The 21,105-nt window shown below is 38.6% G+C and overlaps 1 protein-coding gene across 12 annotated transcripts in view; it reads left to right on the forward strand.

Moving 5' to 3' along the window:
- The window catches only part of sox6 (SRY-box transcription factor 6), a 199,845-nt gene that overhangs the window by 116,953 nt on the left and 61,787 nt on the right, over positions 1–21,105 (forward strand). For all 12 annotated transcript variants that reach the window (XM_056461452.1, XM_056461449.1, XM_056461456.1 and 9 more), the window contains one exon: positions 2,149–2,217. In XM_056461452.1, the coding sequence (XP_056317427.1) occupies positions 2,149–2,217 (69 nt within the window). The remainder of the gene's footprint in view (positions 1–2,148; positions 2,218–21,105) is intronic.

Consider the following 21,105-nt stretch of genomic DNA (forward strand, 5'->3'; position numbering starts at 1 on the left):
AATGTTTAGACATTCGCATTGGCAAACAAAAATACTAATAAAGTAAACTATTACCATGTTCTATTTAAACCTTAGACTGAAAAAACGTGATATCATCATAGTTTGTTCACTTATAATTTAACATTTCAATGTACTTTTGTTGACCAGTGTGGAAGAATTTCACACAATTCATTGCCTCAAATTTTATTTATCAGATTTTAAAAGTGTCTTTAAAAATCTTAATTTGCCCTTTCACAATTTAGGTCTTTAATCCAAGCATAAAATCTCATGAGGAAAACTCATGGAAAAAAAAAAAACAAATAAATGTAATCGATAAATACAAATATTCCTACATATATTTGTTTTTGCAATACAAATAAACAAACAAATAATTAAAGAAAGAAAGAGAAATAAAGTAAGAGTTTATGCTTAAATCAGCTTCCCTTTTTTGATATTTTTTGTCAAATATCAATGTATTGATATTTCTTCACCGAAAACAAAACCTTATATTTTGTCATTTTGCTTTTATAGTGAAATATAAAATTCTTTAGAAATACTGTCTTCAGATATTTGCATTGGAAAACGAGACAAAAATACGGATAAAGTAAACTATTTCCATGTTATATTCAAACCTTAAGCTGAAAGATCGTGATATCATAATAGTTTGTTCACTTTTAATTAAACATTTCAATGCACTTTTGTTGACCAGTGTGGAATAATTTGACAGAATTCATTGCCTGTCTTGAATTCATTAAATTACAATTTATTCAATTCCTCTTCCTGTCATTCCAATTAAATATCCTATAGGGAGATGCCAATTCAATTCAATTTCCCCACACTTTCCCCAAGCCAACACTTGCATCATCTCTGCAACCATCCCTGTTTTGTTTAAAGCCAGCATAATGATGATATTATCAGCCATGCATCGCATGCACTCATTTTATGGTCTTATTTATCAGAGGAGGCACTTAAAACAAGATTGCTCTTCTATGCTTTTATATATGTAATGAGTCTTTCTGTTTAGCGATTTAATATTTTGATTTAGTTTATGTCCTGATGTTTCACTCCTTGACAAATCAGGCTCTGCGTTTGCGAGGACGGACGTGCAAAGTAACAGTTATTGTATATAATTAATGAAATATGGAAGCGTGTAAATTGGTAGGGAAACTGATCACTATTAAATCAAAGTTTGCATGAGCAGCATGTGTAGATCAAGCAAATGAGGCGTACTGAATGCATCAGCAGCTCATGAGCTCCGTTAATGTCGCACAAGATCCATCTACATCTTCTCTGTTTTTATAGCCAAACCATATAATTGCTGTCAATTTATTATGCAGATGAATAGGTGCATATTAATGCGGTTTACCTGAAACGAATGCACACGCTTCGGAATCTGTCCTATTAACGACTCTCCGACTTTATGAGGATTGTATCTTCATTGTATGCTCAGCTGATTTTAATGGATGGTTATTGCAGGATTTTACTGTTTGGCAAAACGCTCAAGAATGCATCCCTTTCCATTAATGACAAACAAAATGGAGGAGAGAGGATAGAAGAGAGCTAGCGAGAGAGGGTGGGTGGGGGGGAGCCTGAAGTTAGGATGTCATTTAGCCATCCAGACACGACACAGTAATTAACTGTTGACACTAGTGAAGAAGCCAGCACAAATTAATCCTGACACATTTGCAGACGGGTGATATCTTACAGTGAACACTTTGTAATTATATTTGAAAATGAAAATTAAATGACACTTAAACCTAGGCTGTCAGGCTAACTGAGGAGGAGGAGGAACGCGGGAGTCTGTAGAGGCTGGGGAGAGAGGGAGGGTGGATGGGATTCGTTTAACGTCGAGAGCCCACCCTTGGGCAGACCCGACCACTCCTAGGTTGCATAAACATGCCAGTCTTTCACCCTGCGGCGCATCGCCCTGGCCCGGCCCGGAGCTGGGTTTGATGCACATTAGCAGCTTCCTGATTACAGTCATTAGGGTCAATTGGTGGACCAGAGATGTTACCCACAAGCTCTGATTGCACGCATTATCTGTCTGCATAAATACATGCTATAATAAATCAGGTTGCTCTCTCATAAGCTGCGATAATGCACATACTTTTAACGCTTTAGGCCAGTCTTTCTTGGCGTTCGTCTAAACAAATTGTTCTGCTTTTGTAGATTGCCAGACAACAGCAGCAACTTCTGCAGCAACAGCACAAAATCAATCTCCTCCAGCAGCAGATCCAGGTCAGTGCTCGACTTTGACGTCTTCATCTCCTCTTCTGTCAAAAACCTTTATTTTGTTTTTACAACTGTCATCAATCACGTTACAACTGTCACCAATCAGGATAATTGGCCGATGGTAATTCGGAAGGGGCTATAGATGCGTAGAATAATTATCACTCCCTAATTAATGAAGGAAGAGAAGAAGAAAAAAAGAGAAATGAGAGAAAGCTTAATGACACCAAGTGGTGCCTGTTTGCATGTTTTGTGGAAAAGTGCCCTAAGGGTTTGAGACATGAAAGCCGGTGATAAATGCCTCTGAAATTACACCGTCCCAGCGCGGTGACGTGGCAGCGGCTTTGGAAAAAACAGCGCTACTGTTAGCCCCGTTTCCCACTGTCCGATATTAGGAAAAAAATTGCGTTCCTTTGCTTTTAAGGGTGCTTTCACACTTGGTTTAATTGGCTGGACCGAACCCAAATTCGATTACCACTTTCTCGGCTGGTTTGTGTTCACCTTGTCTTTTTTTCTCCTGAACCCCAGCGTCATCAAGCTGCTGTTTTGTGTACAGCTGTTGCTAGGTGACAAAATACAAAGAGCCATTTGCGTCTATCTGCCGCAAAAAAAATTACAAATGTTCAGAACTTCACGCAATGTATGCAGAAGTCGTTTTTGCTGGAGACAAGCAGACATTATCACTGTTTGCATTGGATCAGTCCTGCTTGTCACCAAGCCAGGTGATTCACAGACATACACACACGAATGAACGTTACGAAAACTAAAGTTTGTTGTACAATTGGCGGTTCACTTCTTTTTTTCAGCAGGACTCTGGCATGAACAGGCAGAGTGATCTGTGTCGTTATAATGGCGTCAAACTTGGTTGGTAAAAAAGGTGCACAACCAACAGGAGCCAACCAACAGTATCTGAGTATCTAATTTTGTAAAATTACTAAATACAAGTGTGAAAGCGAAAGATTCTTTACCTGCTCAAAAGACAGAAGAGTCGTTAGATAGAGACAAGATTACATATCACGTTTAACAACTATAGTAAGATGCGATCCAGCGGTACATCCTTGATAAACTGTTCGACATGCACTGTCCTCTGGGGTTTTGTGCTCAAAGCACCTACTGACTGCCTGGAGCTCAGACATGCGCATATGCTGCTGCAGCGCATGCCAGAGTGTGTGTATGTGTGTGTGTGTGGTCACGTGATTTTCAGTGGTATAGTGTGGATGGAGGGCTGTTCAGAAATGTTAGATGAAACTCCAGTGTGGACGTGGATCGTGTTCGTTCTAAGATGCCATTTTAAAACTAAGATTTATTAGTGTAAACGGGGCCTGAGTGTTTGTTTTTAGTGAGTAGGTTGCTGCTGCAACGGGGGCGGGTTGGAGGATCGCGATCAGCGATGGATCATCGTCTATCGACCCAACCATTATTACATTCAAATCAGAAGTGAACCGTACCCTAGACTCGGAATCGAGTACAGTTCACGGGTGCACACTTGAGTTCAGAAGACACTAGCTAAAAGTACCGTACTTTAATGTCAAATGAACCCAAGTGCGGACCAAAAGTGCAAGTGTGAAAGCACCTTAACTCCGCTGTGGCTGACCGTCCTGTAAACATGGCGTGTTGACATGTAAATTGCGCAAACCTTGCCTTTTGCAAATATTTGCTGCTTGCTTTAAGTCAGTTTGAGTGATCTTTTGAAGGTCTCTCTTTGTAAGTGCGCTTCAAGAATAGGCTCATTGAAAAGTTTGCTCTTTGCTTAAAAATAATTGAATTGGATTAGTTGCAAAGTACACACTGCGGTCACCCAAATCCGTTTTCTCGCCACAAAGTGGATTGCGTTTTTTTTTTTCACTCCCTCCATCGAGCAATTATATGAAATGAAAAAATGGAAAGGAGGGAGAATAAAGAGAATGCTTACAAGAGCGCCATAAATAAATGTGACGTATATGCGAAGAAAGACGGAGGGGGAAAGATGCAGCAGAAGAATGAGTGTGCCTTTGTGTGTATGTGTGTGTGTGTGATGTTGGTTTGTGTGGTATGTGGTGCTCCATCAAGCAAGGTTAGTGGACCACCCAGTCGGAGACGTGGACGTACACAAGCTGGTCAGTGGCAGTGGTCAAGGTCTTTACACACTCCATACACACATAAAAGCCAAGGGCAATGAGAGCAGTCTGTGCCTGGAGAATCTTCTTCCTCTTCTCTTTTTTTCTCTTGCGCTTTCATTGGAGACAGGTACAAGGATCTCCACTCCTCCTTTCAGTACGTCAGCTGGTCTTCTCTCATTTTTCATCCCTTTTTACACATTCTTTCATTCTTGTCCTCTCAGTCCTCACTTTTCACGTCTCATATCTTCCTCTGCATTTGACTTACACTTCAAAGCCCTAGAGCTTGAGGCCCTCGGAAAGGAATCCAGGCCGGTTTTCTTCTCAACGCTCTACCTATCATTGTGAGGTTAACCATCAGCCTTTCTTTCTCTCTCTGCTCAGATGTGTCAGGTAAAAACAAACCACTGTCTTATTTACACAGCCTGAAGCGCGACAGATTTATAGCTCGGCTGTAAAACCTCTTTCAAGCGCACTTCTTAAGAGAAAGGCCCAATCTGTTAAAGGCTCCCGCTGTTGTAGCGTCCGCAGAACTAGCCACTGTGCTACTACCGTCTGTTTTGGCGCACTCCATCGCACCCTGTCTGTGAGAAGTAGCGCTCTGCACCTTCTAGTAGACAGGCCTCTACATGCTGACAGTTTTCAGGTAGCAGTGGAGTTCTTGTGAACAATTTAATTATGTTTAGAAGTGGAGGCTACTTGGTTTGGATATTGGAGTAGGAACAGAGCTGATCTTAAACAGCTGGCCTACACTATACTGTCATGACTGAGGAATAGCTCTTTTTTCATATGTATGACATTAGCTAAGCTTTCATAGCAGTATAGATATTACAGTAACAAGCTAGAATTTCTGTTCACTATTACATTGTGATATTGTGCATTGAAACGTTAAATTGATCAAATGTAACTGTAAAGATATTAATAATGTTAGCTGAAATAAAAATAAATGCTGTTCTTTTGAAAATTCTACTCATCTAAGAATACTTAGGGCTGATTTATACTTCTGCGTAAAGCACACGCATATGCTCCAGCGCAGCCTTCATGTGGTTGTGTACCCCTCGCCTTGGCCGTCGCTGATGCACACCTCTCAAAAAATGTACACATCGCAACAACACATTGCGCAAGCTCTGTGATTGGTCAGCTTGGTAGTGCTGATGAGTGTGGGCGGGGCAGAGAGCTGCGCGAGCCTGTTGGAGCGAGTGTTTACAAGTGTCAAGTCCTGTGAAGGAGCTCCAGATGGAAACTTTTGTTTTGTGTTTACATTATCATTAAAGTTGTTGCACGTCCACCGGTTCTTGCCTCAAAATAAGCGAATTTTAGCCACTTGTACATTAAGGTAGCATTCAGGAAAAACAAAACACCAGCGACGAAACTCGACACAGAGGAACATAAAAACCTCACTGCCAGCTAGCATTTCGGAAGTTCTATTGCAGAGCAACACAAACAGCACGCAGAAGTATAAATACATGGCAACGCGCAATGCATGCATTGTAGTTACGCCAATCACTCAACGCAGAAATATAAAGCAGGCATAATTCCCTTAAAAATATTAAACGATGCATTTATTTTTCTTTTCATATTGATTATAGTAAAAAAAAAATTCTGATGCACCAGAAGAAAACTTACAGGGATTTTTGTGCCATCATGTGACTCTGAAGACTCTTTACCATTTCAGGAATACTGAAACTAATTAAAGCACAATACATCTTTTCTAATTGTAAAATTGCTGCACTATTACTGCTTTAGCTTACAAAAAAAAAACTATTAAATGAATTTTGGCGAGATTAAAGTCTTAATATTATTTATTAAGATATCTTTTTCTTTTTTCATAATCCAGAATTAAGATATTAACCCATTTTAACTATTTTAAGTAAAAAATATCCATGAATTAACAGTTTGCCGTATTTTGTGATTAATTTTTTATTATTTATGCTTTTGAATCACATTACGAGACCTTGATCTTTCTTTTGACAACTTTGAACAATAAAAAGTTGGAAAAAGTGACTTTTATGAACATTTTTAATAGTTTAAAGTCATATATTGTCTGGGTTAGTGTTGTATTTTATGCTGCAAAAGCCTTGTAATAAGCTGCCGGTACATTTTTATTTATTTCGCTCTATATTATTTTCTTATACATTGTTATTTCAAACTACTAAAATACCAATAAAAGCCAATAAAAGTATAGAGTTGAATCTTCAACATCAAAAATCGACAGAGCAGAGATCGAGGTCCCATTATGAAATTCACAACCGTAAATAAACTAAACTGTTATATTTTTTACAGTGTAACTTACTTGTTTTTGTAACTTGCCAATAGATATTAGGACATCAATCCCCTTCTTCTTGAAGAACCACTTGTCCAAGATTTAAACATAAGAGACAGTCTCCATCTGCTGCTGTTAATGGCTGTTATACTGTCTCCTAATCACAAATATTTAAACCAGAACACCACCAGAAACACCAAGCAAGTCAGTCATAGGACTAATTCTATCTTATCATTCCTTTTATCTTCTCCGACTTTGTTTCCATATATCATTACCACTGCCTCCCTTTGTGACCCATTTAACTTCCGCCTCCAGAGGCCATGGCTTGTCGTAAAAGGAAGAAGGAAAAGTCGAAATACAAGAGTTAGAATGCACTGGGAAGTAAGAGGAAGAAGCGACTTGCTAATGCAGTTCTCTGGCATTCTGTTTTCATTAGAACTAGCTCTACAAAAAATGCCCAGTGCTCTTAATATACAACAGCTTTGAGTTAATTAGTACTCCAAACAAGCTCTTCAGCCTTCGTGTAGAAGACGTAAAAGTTGAGTGGTAAAACAGCATGCAAGGATTGGGTTTCCCCGCTGTTAGCACGGAGCGTGTGCGTGGTTTAAAGAGCCAGCTTTCCCATCAAAGCGCTACTGTTTTGGCTCACACGGTAAGCGGCTCTTTAGACCTTTATTGATGATGTAACTGATCACATCACTGGATTCTGTAAACGGGACTGAATGGGGTCCAAATAAAACCATCAGGCCTGTAACACAATACAACGCTGGCTCCGAAGACCAGTTCTGGTTTTCTCCAGAGTTGTTTGGCACTGTGCATTGCTTAAATCAAACCACTTTTAAATTGCCCTTCTCTCTGTTTCATCCATTTTTTTTACAAAGATCTCAGAGAGTCAGAGAGATTGAGTCTTTGTCTTTTTGGGAATTACAATGTCACTTGTTTTAAAGATAACAGATGTTTAGATTACTGCATTAGAGGCTTATCAGAACTTCAGTCTGAAGGTTTTTCTCCTTATTTATTCCTTTAGCCAAAAGCCTCTTGTTGAGAAATTTCATATGGCAACTAATTCCGTCCAGGGACCGGATTACTGTTATTTGACTCAAGCATGAACTTAAAAGCGGCATCAGAGATTGAAGGAGAGGCTTAGGAACAATTAAAAACAAATGTCGAAGTAAATCTTGATCTGAAAGAGAAAATGTGTTACTTATGTAAGACAAGTAAAGCCGCACAAATAAGACCATTTCGAAGTCGCCGCCTCTAACAGGAAGGCAAAGCTGTGTTGTTCTTAGCCGTTTGGAATTGGTATTAATCATGCCGAGTGATTCGGGTTCTGCTGACCTGTTTACTTTTTACAAAGAGCCAGTCTCCTTGACTTTTACACTCACTGCTTTGTTTGCTCTCGTACAATTAAGATCAGCTATAATTATGGATAGCTTCACAAACACGCATAATTCCAAATGTGGTTTATGAGGACTCCGCATAGACATTATGTATTTTAAAAATTGTTTACTATATGGCCTTACCCAACCCTCTCATGAAACCAAAATTGCTAAATTTTAATGTCAAAAGACCCAAATAAGTAAGATTTTTAAGCAATTGGAGTTACAAGGACATGCCCATGTTAAAGCACTAGGTCATCCTTGTGTCACTATACAATTTTATAAAGCACATAAACCAGAACACACACAAAATCATATCTTGTCATACTTTAATAATATATATTTTGTTTATTTTCGAAGTTGTGATACGTTTTTAATAATTTTAATATTTGTACACCAAATGCATCAAATATACACTTACTGGCCACTTTATTAGGTATATCTTAATAGGACCGCTTTCAGAACTGCCTTAATCTTTCATGGCATAGATTCAATAAGGTACTGCAAATATTCCTCAGAGATTTTGGTCCATATTGACATGATAGCGTCACGCAATGGCTGCAGATTTTTTGGCTGCACATAAATGATGCGAATCTTCCGTTCCACCACATCCCAAAGCTGCTCTATTGTATTGACATCTGGTGACTGTGGAGGCCATTTAAGTACAGTGAACTCAAGAAACCAGTCTGAGATTATCAAAAAGTATGCCAAGAAAATATCCCCCACACCATTAGACCACCACCACCAACCTGAACCTTTGATATAAGGCAGGTTGGATCCATGCTTTGATGTTGTTGATGACAAATTCTGCCCCTACCATCCGAATGTTGCCGCAGAAATTGAGATTCATCAGACCAGGCAACGTTTTTCCAATCTTCTATTGTCCAATTTTGGTGAGCCTGTGCAAATTGTAGCCTCAGTTCTCTCAGCTGACAGAAGTGACACCCATGTGTGGTCTTCTGCTGCTGTAGCCCATCCGCCTCAAGGTTAACATGTTGTGCATTCAGAGATGCTCTTCTGCATACCTCGAAAGTAATGAGTAGTTATTTGAGTAACTGTTGCTTTTCTATCAGCTCGAACCAGTCTGGCCGTTCTTCTCTGGCCTCTGGCATCAACAAGGCATTTCACCCAAAGAACTGCAGCTCACTGGATATTTTCTTTTTTGGACCATTCTCTGTAAACCCTAGAGATGGTTGAAAATGAAAATCCCAGTAGATCAACAGTTTCTAAAATACTCAGACCAGCCCGCCTGACACCAACAACCATGTCACGTTTAAAGTCACTTAAATCACCTTTCTTACCCATTCCAATGCTCGTCTTGACCATGCCTACATGCCTAAATGTATTGAGTTGCTGTCATGTGATTGGCTGATTAGAAATTTCTGTTAACAAGCAGTTGGACAGGTGAACCTAATAAAGTGGCCGGTGAGTGTACATTTTAATATGTACACACTCGAATTTTCTAAAAACACTGTTTAAAAAAGAAATGGCATGCAATACATGTTTTTTTTCTGTGTTGTATTTCATGCACTAAAATCTAAATAAATAAAATATAAAATAAATAGACAGACAGTACTAAAGTTTATCAAAAGTTTATGATCATCATAAAAATATTGATATGTGAGTAATCACTTATCCTGTTAAATTTCCTTTAGCTTTGCCTGAGCTCAAAAAAAGCTTTCTTTGTCCAGGAGCTTGTCAGAAGAAACTGCTCATTGTTCACTGAGCTCATATGTCTCTTACACCTAATACTTATGATTACAGCTGCTGTGCGCAGTTGAGATTTCAAAGGCCTGTACACGTGTGCATACGTATTAGGTGCTATTGTCTCTATCTGGGCCCATGTTTTGCGATGGCTGCTGTAAATTCCCAGGCTGGACTCTGGGATGATCCGGGCCGGGGTTTGACGTGCATCTCAAGCACAGACTTGGCCATTTTCCAGGCATTCCTGCACGCTGGGGCTGGTACGACATGAGCTGAGGTGACGCAGGGAGGAGAACACACAGGTGGAGGCAGGCTCATCTTATTGTATACACACACGCACAAGAATTAAGAGAAGAATGATTTCTTCAAAGGTCAGCGTGAACTTTAGATACTGATGAGAGGCGAGGCTACGGCTTGTTTGAGGGGAAAAAAAATCATCTAGATTAAACAACTCTTTCTCTTTGAGAATCCCATTATGACACTCATATACTGTCTCTCATATCACAGCAAACAAGAGTTTATTAGCTCAGATCTGGTTCTCCCTCCTCAAGCAGTGCAGCTACGAGAGAGAGAGAGAGTCACACTGAGCTCTGTTTGTTGATGGACAGAGATGCTGTTTGTCCGTGTAGGGCCATTGTTGTGCCGACGGTCGCTTCCTGTGTTTTAAAGCAGACCGCCGGTTCAAACACTCTGTCATTGTACAGGCCTGGTTCTACTTATCTAACCCCAGGGCTCCGCTTCCTCTTGCTGCTCTACTGAGAGAAATCTCCACGTGGCTGTCTTCCGCTGTCCTCCCCCCGTTCTTCCTCCCACCCGTCCCCACTCTCTCTCTCTCTCTGTTTCTCTCCCCTCTTTCTCCTGCCAGCACCGGCTGGATCACACAGATCTCCTGCTCTCCATCGCTAACCCTCTCCTGGCAAGAACCGCTACTCATCCACAGCGTGCAATAAAGAGAATAAAGTATTATCTCAACATATATGTATTGTATATAGCTGGAGTGAATTATTACACACAGATCAGGGTGTCCACAGGGTCTTAAAAAGTATTAAAAGTTGATAAATTAATGTAGAGAAATTTAAGGCCCTTAAAAAGTATTTAAAGTTTTAAATGCTGTTTTGCAAGGTATTATATTTGATATCATTTTTGATTATGCAGTGTATGGTTGTATGCTAAAGTTTGCCAGAATTAAGTCTGCAAATATCAGCATGCTGTGTAGTTTATGAAATCAATGAAAGCCTACTAGATTTGACATCATGCTGCTTTGTTTACTGCAGTAACCAAGTCATCACCATTATTACTGCAGTTCTATAGGCGAATTAGCTAGATTTAATAGATTTTTATTCAGTAAATGAATAACAACGTTAAGTTTTAGATTCATTTCTTACATTAATAATTAGTAAATGTACTGCAAGTTAAAATCTCACCAGTGTTTCCGGTTGAAAAGTGGTTAAAAGGTCTTAAAATGTATGGAAAGAGTCTTTAAAAAGTCTTAAAAGGTATTGAATTTCACTCTCTGATTCCTGTATATACTCTGCAGATGGATGGATTGATGGATGTGATGAAATAGGATTGATATTAAATACAAAACGATATAATGCATGAACGGATTGATAGATTGATGGATTTCTTTAGATAACTGTAGTATAAAAGTGTTGAAGAGAAATTGAACTTGAAGGCTTTGCTCATTCAAATCATTTCTAGTTCTTATTTACGTCTTTAACTGATGCATTCATGTCATTTAAAATAAAAAACTTTTTCACGATGCTATGATAATGAAGAAAAACAAATTAAATCTTCACATGTTGAGTAGCCATTCCTTGTCTTTTGGTATTTCAAAGCTCACAAAGAGGAAAGGAACTTTTTTTTCCATCTGCAATTATAACGAGAAAAAATCAATTACAGGAAGACAGGCTGAATTTTTGTGTTCAGATATTTGTGTTTGAGTTTTTGTTTTGTGGGCGCAGATTCTTTGCAGGCCTGTTTATCTCAGTAATCACTCACTCCTACTTCGTCGGGTTTCATACGGTACATTTTCTTCAATATTAGCACACTGACAGATGCCATTTGAAATATTTTCCATTATTATTCTTAGTTAGTTATTTATTTATTAGCCCACACGTTTGAATGAAGATAATAGAGTAATTCCACATCTCTTCATTTCCGTTAAATCCAGCGCCATAGGATCTGCATTCCAGCTCAGTGGCAGAGGAGTGGCATTATTACAGCTAAAGCAGAAGCTGTTGTCAACATTCACTTCAAAGCAGGAAAGGTTCCCTCACATGTGGTTTTAAATGGTGTGGGGGAGCAGCAGGGAGCCTCTAAGGGTTAACTGATAATAGCTGCATACAGCCACCAGATTAAAGATTCTTTTTAATTATACACGGCTAACCACCAGCATAGTGAAGCCAGACAGACTAAAGACGACCTGTGCAGATGATAGACACAATGTGCCAGTGTGTTTGTGAGCAGTCTGAGAGGCCGCTGGAAGAGTGGGCCTTCAGGATATTCCTTTGTTCCTGTGGACTGATAGACAAACGTCTGCGCGCAAAAGAGACTGATCTTTCTCATATGTGTGCCGTTTCCCCGGGTTTGCCCTCAGAGCCGTGTTTATCGGTGGGAGAGGAGGCCAGGCTAAAGGGTTAATCAGAGCCAGCTCTCAAACACAAAACACACACTTCCGGCTCTGCTGCTCATGACAAACTAATTTAATTGTAAGCAATCCTGTGTATTTTGATTGCGTAATAGTATTATTTCATTATAAAACTTGATGTATGCTCAAGAGGCTTGACAGTTTGCGCAGGTCGAGAAGATGTTTTTTGACATTTCAAAGCTTCCAAACTAGGGGAATAATAGCAGTCTGTTCTGAGAAGTTGCATAATGGTGTTCAGGTCTCTCCTCTCACTATTTTGCAGAGCGGTGACAGAATTCACAAGGGAAGTAGAACAAAAAGAAACCCTGTCTGCGCAGAAAGAACAGGAGAGCCTCCTAATTAAACTCACAAGACTTTGAGGAACTCATTCATTATGTCTCTCCTTTTTAAAAAAATACATATTTAGCTGCTTTAGCCTTCGAATGCAGTCAAGTTGCATGTTTGGGTGCATGTAGATGCACACTACAAAGATATATCTTTATCCAGAGTCTGTGTTTTCTCTTTACAAAAGTGATGATTGTATAAAATGTCTTTGTGGTCTATCTTTTATGCCCCGTTTACACTAATATGTTTTAGTTTTAAAACGCATACGTTTTGCTACGGTTACGCCTTCCGTCCACACTACCCCAGAGTTTTTGAGCTCCAAAAACGGAGCATTTTGAAAAAAATGAAGAGGTCATTTTGGTTTTAAAATGCTGCTGCTCCGTGTCAGTGTGGATGGGAGAAAATGGAGACATTTGAAAACAGAGGCGGGGCTGCAGATATTCGGCTCTCTGATTGGGGCTTTTTCTCAATATTAAGTACTGTCTTGCATTCTTTCCTTGTACAGATGTGGCTACTGAGAATGCGCGTTTCTTCACATGCAGTGCTGCAATTTATCACGCGCAGTCACATGTAGTACTAGAGCAGCAAAGGCCGCCTTTTCATAAAAAAATATATATATATTTTTTTGTGCTTTACCCATTAGCCACCAGGTGGCTATTGACAACACCGACACCAAAAATGTTGAGGCATTGTGTAGCTACATATTTATATGACCATCATCTTCACTGTATGCATAACAAAATGGACCCTATACCATAACTGCCTCCTTTCATTTTCATTGAAAAATATTAAACATAAACTGCCTCTTTTGCTAAATATCAGTTTTAATAATCAATAATGGCAATCAATAATGCAGTAAGTTTATACAATATAGGAAATAAAGCAAGCTATCGCTCAATGTGCAGAATCAGTTTACTTGGTTACATAAATTAATATAGTAGATTATCTTTGCGCTCAGCCAAAACATGTTACCTGAGAACAAGTAGATAAAAAATACACAAGAGTCGTTAGATAGAGGCAAGATGAATGAAATATCACGTTTAACGACTATGAGATGAAATCCATTGGTAGGTCCTTGATGAACTGTCCGACATGTGTTGCTCTCACCTGGGTTAGGTGCCTGCTGAGCACCCGCTGACTGCCTGGAGCTCAGACATCCACATACGCTGCAGCGCATGCCAGAGTGTGTGTGTGGTCACGAGATGTGCGTATTCAGCGGTATAGTGTGGACGTGGAAACGCCGTTTTTAAAACTATAACGTATAAGTGTAAACGGGGCCTTAGTCCCCTGACACATGTCCCTGTTATTGTTCTGTATTCGTTTATCTTCACACTATGAAACAAGAACCTGATTCAGTGTTGCCACCTAGTTAGTGGACAACCATGTTGAGCAAAAACTATTTAATAAGCTTGTGCGAGTGGCACATACATTGAACATACAGTTACAAATATCTAGCAATGTATCATAGAGTATGCTCGCTTTGTGCAAGTATCGTTTCTTTAATGCTGATTGAATGTTGATTCTTACTCACTCATAAAAAAATGTCTTTAATATTAGAGATCCTCAATAAATAAACACATTGTTTTTATAATGCCATTGTTTATTTATCTAAAGAGAAAGGCCATATATTAAAATAGACCATGGCCTGTTAACATATTTTCCATTTGCCTCTGGCTCAGCAGTGTTAAGAGAATTGTAATCCGGTTACTGTACGCCGGTTGCTTTATCTCTCAGCCATATTACAATCACCATTATTTAGCTGCTGCACATGAGGCTAATTACCATAGCTTTGTCTTTAGCCTGGAGCCATTTGGTTTGCCTTTTTAATTCAATGAACAACAATTAAATCCAATATTTCATTAAGCTCCCTCAAATGCACCAGGCGCCATATAATGGTGAATAATTCAGCTTGGGTCTTTTCAATTCTTTTTTTTTTTTTTTTAGATAAATATAGGGGTGTCTAATTGAACAAAGATAATGCTCCTAATTTGCCTCTTGTTAGATGGTTTTGGTTGTCTCCCAGCACCCTTGTGATCTCTCATGCTAAAGTCTCATTTATGCAGAGACAGCGCTGAAAACAAGCTATGCTAAAAAAGAATGTGTTGCCAATTAGCATTGTCTGCCAGGCAAATGGATTGTAATAAGGAAGGAAATGAGCGCGGGCGTGTGTTTACATCTCTGCGCGCGCACGCTCGCTCGCTTCTTTCCACAGGCTAATGCCCTTCTCTTTTACGGTGTGGAGTATGCTAGCTTCTCCTCCACCAGGATGAGGGCCATAACAGTCTCATCAAATCCTCTTGGCTTGAGCCCAGTGCGCCGGAGCCTGAAACGCGCTCATCCTCCATTTAGCGGAGACTGTTAGCTGATGAAGAGCCCAACATGCGAGAGCAGAGATAAAAGAAAGCGGTGACCCGACTCATTAGCCCCCTTTGATTTAATATATTGACACTTGGATACAAATAATTCCATTTAGTGTGCTTGGTTGGAGGGGGTGCGGGGGATCAATTTAATTAGTTATGAAATGTGACTTCTTGTCACGAAGCAGGAGAAACGCTGACGTTAAATAAAGTCATGTGCGGTTCAAACAATAAAGCTTCTGTAGGCCCGTTTTAAAACTTAATGATGCATAAAAACGGGACAAATAGTTACATCCTTACCAACGGGCCATGATGCTTTCGATATTAAGCTAATGGATGGATGAAGGTAGAATGCTTTACGCTAGTTCAAACACTTACTGTTAGAATATAAACAGGTTGATGGCTACTGCATTTTTTTTGCTTGTTAAAGAGCTTTTCACCCTTTGACCAAATAACTTGCTGTTTCGATAGAATGGAAAAAGGACACCGAATTTTTTTGATAAAAGCAGGAACAGTTAGCATTTAGCTCATGTATGGGTATGTTCAGGATAAAGACCAAGTTTTTTTTGTAAGTCCCCATTAAATGGAAGGTTTGTACAACCTAAGGGAATGGCTCATCCTTAAATGAAAACTCTGACTTCAGTTTGGCACATTCCATTCATTCATTCATTTTCTTTTTCGGCTTACTCCCTTTAATAATCTGGGGTTGCCACAGTGGAATGAACCGCCAACTTATCCAGCATATGTTTTACACAGCGGATGCCCTTCCAGCTGCAACCCATCACTTGGAAACATCTCATTCACACACATGCACTACAGACAATTTAGCTCACCAAATTCACCTAAATCACAGGTTTATGGACTTGTGGGGGAAACAGGAGCACCCGGAGGAAACCCACGCAAACACGGGGAGAACATGCAAACTCTGCATATAAATGCCAACTGACCCAGCTGGGGCTCGAACCAGCGACCTTCTTGCTGTGAGGTGATTGTGCTACCCACTGCGCCAACATGCTGCCCTCATTTCATTCCAAACCAAAGAGTTTAATGTCCACACAACGAAAGTCTATGTTGCTTTGGCTTGACTTTAAATTTAAGGATGAAAACAGTTGAATTATTTCTTAAAAGGCATTCAACAGGGGAAAGACACACAGGTAGCTCGTCACCTTAGAATCATAAGGTTATATCTGACATTTTTGTCAAAATTGAGTTATTCATATATTCTTATTAAATGACAACATTATGTGATTTTCATTATGTGATGTTTTTCTATAAGTTATTTATATTTTAAGACTTTTTTTTAAAAAACAAAAAAGGTTTTATCAACTAAGTCGAACTCGAGCTTGGCTCTATAAGATTCTTTCTGGGAGCCAATCAGCATTCCTAATGCACATAGAAGGACCAATCAGGATCATCTTTCTTTGTTTTTTCGCTGGTTGACAGCGGGAAAGACCAGAAAGTAAAACAAAATCAAAGTCGACTAAATAATGCCGCACCACACAAAATTGAGATGAAACCTGAAACTGTAAATGTGATGATTTAGAAGCATTTTTGACATTAAGATAAAATGTTATATTTTACATTGTTGAAAAATGTAACCTATTAAATGTGAAGTTTTTATTTGTGCATTTAAAGTCGGTCAAACATTTTTCAGTGTTTGCTCATTGTTTGTTTTCTTTAAGTCTTTAATTTTGATATTAAGCCTTGAAGGGCAAATACTTAATTTAATTCATGGGGAATATAATTAAATAAATACAATACAATAATTAATATCAAACATATAATTCAATAAATATTACCATAACAATTACATAAAGTTAACATCTGCACTGGACAATATATTTAGCACAGCCTTATATGCTTAATTTAAACAAGAAAAAATATTCACCCTAAAACATTAAATAAATGTTATAGAAAGCAAAAAACTAAACTTTCTCAAACATCAACATATTGTTACAAACACCAATTTATTTATTTAATTTTATTAAATTAATAAGCAGACTGATTGTATTTCTTGAAAAGTAATGCTTCAATTAATGATCTGCCAGATAAAACCTTATAATTCCAAGCAGAAAATGACTTTTTAGAATTAGAAGGTTCTATCTGCACACCCAATTTTACCCCAATTTGCAAATTTCAGAGAATTTCGATAATTCATATGACGAGTACATTTAGGGTCTCTTTCATGTTCATGTAAAAAAGAAAACTGTTACACACATATTGTCTGCTATATGGATTGCAAAAATTTTGAAGCTTAATATCCTAAAATCATTTAGAACACAGATATAACCTTATAATTCCAAGGTGACGAACTCCGAAATAACCAAATCGAAGGCATTTGGGGAATTTTTGCATCTTATCTAAACTATCCAGCTGATCCACAACCCATCTGAGCGGTTTGCAGAGTTCAGATCAAATAAAGTGAGTGCTGTCCGGCCAGCATCAACGCTTGAATCTCATCAGAAAGCACCTGTCACTTGCCGCCACACCACAAGAGCATGCACGGCGAACCTATACTTAGCTGTCATTGTGCCCGGGCCCTGCGAGAGGAAAAATATCAGTTGGTGGAGAACACATCCTCCAGTGTGATATTGACTTAGTTTCCTCTCCCCTCCTGCCTGGCCCAGTGTTTTCCCTGTTAATGTTGAGCAAACTGTTTTGTCTTTGCATTGGCTTTTTAGCGTGGTCCTCAGCCTCCGCAGTGGGCACACACACAGGGGGAAAGAAGGCAAGGCATTAATAGCCTCTACTGTGTGCGGCCAGCCGGCAGTTTAGAAAGGGGGCCCGTGTTTTCTTAGGGCTAGGGTGGCAAAGCAAAGCATTCAGCCCTGTGCGTCGCAGCACAAAAAAAGGGCCGCTTTGTGTTTCGGATGGGGCGGAGGAGGGTCCGAGCATTCCCAACGGAATACAATGAATGGGCCGTTTTGTCTTTGGTCCGTTTTTCATGCACACTGAATTGTTGTTGTCTTTCTCTCCCTCTCCATTTCTCTCTCTCTCTCTCTCTCTCTCTCTCTCTCTCTTTTTCATAATTATTCTTCTCCGTCATTGGGTGTGCACATGACATTTGAGCGTGTTTTAAAGTCTCAACACTCTCATGTGCCTGCAATAAAGTCCCGGCCGTAACAATGTCAGCTTTCTGCTGGACAACAGAGCGCTCTCTGTTGTTTTCTGGGCCCAGCTGCTGGAAGGGTAGAGGGAAGACAGTGGCTTAGTCTGCACACAGATGACAGGAAGAAGGAGAAATGCTCCTCTCTCTCCATCTCTCTCTCTCTCTCTTCATGGACTCACTCACTGGACAATGGCATTTTTAGTTAATGGGTGGTCTGACTTTAGACTCTCAGTTCTAAGCTGATGGTTTGGGACCCAAAATTGGGGGGAAAACAATGCTGAATATTGCTATCTATGTCTGATAACAAAGTCATGTGTATTCAGTCACAGTCAAATTGATAGGTCACTTTGTAGTTGCCAGACAAATGTCAACATGGACAGGTGACAAATCTTCATCCTTGAAATCTATGTCATGCAAGATGGGAGGCGCGGTGGTGCAGTGGGTAGCGCTGTCGCCTCACAGCAAGAAAATCGGTGGTTCGAGCCTCGTCTGGGTCAGTTGGCATTTCTGTGTGGAGTTTACATGTTCTCCCTGTGTTGGTGTGGGTTTCCTTCGGGTGCTCCAGTCCAAAGACATCCGCTATAGGTGAATTGGGTAAGCTAAACTGGCCATAGTGTATGTGTGCGAATAAGAGTGTATGGGTGTTTCCCAGTGATGGGTTGCAGCTGGAAGGGCATCCGCTTCGTAAAACATATGATGGATAAGTTGGCGGTTCAATCCGCCGTGGTGACCCCTGATCAATAAAGGGACTAAGCCGAAAATGAATGAATGAATGAATTAATGAAGTAATGCAAGATAAATTACCAAACAGTTATCATTGTTATTATTATGTTATAATTATGAGAATATGAAAAGGAAATGTTATTGCTCCTAGAACACTGTAGTGTTGTATTTATGAATTTTATGTAGTAGTGAAAACTAAATTAAATATATATATATATATTTAACTAAACTAAAGTTAAATCTGTACATTCATCAAAAATATATTAACATATTTCTCCAGAAAGAGATCAAAATATAAAAAAGACTTTTCAAATTATTAAAATATATAAAAAAGTGTCATTATTTATTATTATTATTATTATTATTATTAATATTATTGTTATTCATAATTTTTCCTTTCTTTTATTTGTAGAAGGACACCACTATTTTATATTTCGGTCACATTTTACTTTGATGGTCTGTTTGTTACATTGCATCTACATGTCAATTAATTCTCATTAGATTATAAGTAGACTGTTAGGTTTGGGTTGGGTTAGTGTAAGTTGACATGTACTTGCAAAGTTTGTTATAGTCAGTTAAATGTCTGTTGAAGAAGCAGTATCAACAGATATTAAGCAGACAGTCTACTAATACTCAAATGGACCATCAAAATAAAGTGTTACCAATATTTCTTAATAAGCATTATCTTTTTTCTTTCTCATTTCTTTTTTACTGTATATTAGGTATTCTAATTATATCTTAAATATTTATTATTTGCAAGGTTGGATCAAGCATAAAAATAAATGTTGGTCTTTAAAAATATCATGCATAATTCTGAAGTCATCAGAAAGTAAATAAAATTATATATAAAATATATATGGTACATGAATGAAAGCATACATGCTTGTTCCACTAAGTTGTTGCCTTTATTCTGCTGTCTCATATGAAAGGGTATGGAGTGTATTGTGCCGGTGCCGGTTTTCATAAAAGTGGGATGTATATGTGGGATAATGATGTTGGCCTCAGACTCATTTGTGGGTTTGTTTATGTCTGTCCTTTTCTCCCCTCATTACCCATGCTGTTTGAGCCAGTCCCCTCGGGTTTAGCCAGTTTACTGCAAACCTTTTTAATTTTATGACCAGACCCTGACAGAAAAAAAAAATTCTCCTCCCTTTCCTTTTTTATTTCTTTCTCCCATTTTCTTTCTTTTTCTCATAATATAAAAGCAATCCCATGTTAACTGTGTCATGCTTGAACAGGTAACTATAAGTAAAGCGTACCGCGCGAGTGAACGAAAGTGAGGTGGACTTGATATCTGTGTGCACTATGCCACAGCACTGCTGAGCTCAGAAGACTACTAAAGCCTAAGGCTCGTCTTTGATATTTTATATGCAATACAACCCTAATTGCTTGAAATATTTACAGACTTAAATTACATTTTAGGCTCTTAGAGGCTCAACAAGAATTTGCCTTAAGAACACATTTCTGTTGAACACACACTGATCACATTTTGCTGGTGTTCTTAAGGGAATAGCCTTTCCCCCCACATCTTTGTACTGAGCTGATTTACTAATTTCAGCATCCCAGCATGATCCTCCAGTCTCCCCTTGTGATATTAAGCACACTCATTTGATTTTTCATAAATTAGGATCAGCATATCGTACTTAATAAAAAAATACAGGTAGTGTTTTACGGAACTAAACATGTGTTTATGGTAGTTCAATGAAAATGAAATCTCTCATGCTATTTTAAACCTAAATAAAGACAAAATATGGTGAATATTTTACCTTTTTGTCAATCTGTCATCATTTAGGGTGCTTACACGCTAGTTGACTAAATTTGATTGATCCCTCCTTCTCCACTGGATTGTGTTCACACAGATGTTTTTGATTCTTAACCATGGTTCATTTGAATTGTCAGAGTGGCAGGTGTTTACACCATTAGAATGTAACAACTATGCAAAATCAAAAACATACAGTTAAAGTCAGAATTATTAGCCCCCCTTTTAATTTTTTTCCCCTTTTTTTAATATCTCCCAAATTATGTTTGACAGAGCAAGGACATTTTCACAGTATGTCTGATAATATTTTTTCTTCTGGAGAAAGTCTTATTTGTTTTATTTAGGCTAGAATAAAAGCAGTTTTACATTTAAAAAAAACATTTTAACGTAAAAATGATTAGTTCTTTAAGCTATATATTTTTTTCTATAGTCTACAGAACAAACCATCATTATACAATAACTTTCCTAATTACCCTAACCTGCCTAGTTAACCTAATTACCTAGTTAAGCCTTTAAATGTCACTTTAAGCTGT

Source organism: Danio aesculapii, chromosome 7, assembly GCF_903798145.1.
Source record: "Danio aesculapii chromosome 7, fDanAes4.1, whole genome shotgun sequence".
In the NCBI taxonomy this organism is placed as follows: Eukaryota; Metazoa; Chordata; class Actinopteri; order Cypriniformes; family Danionidae; genus Danio; species Danio aesculapii.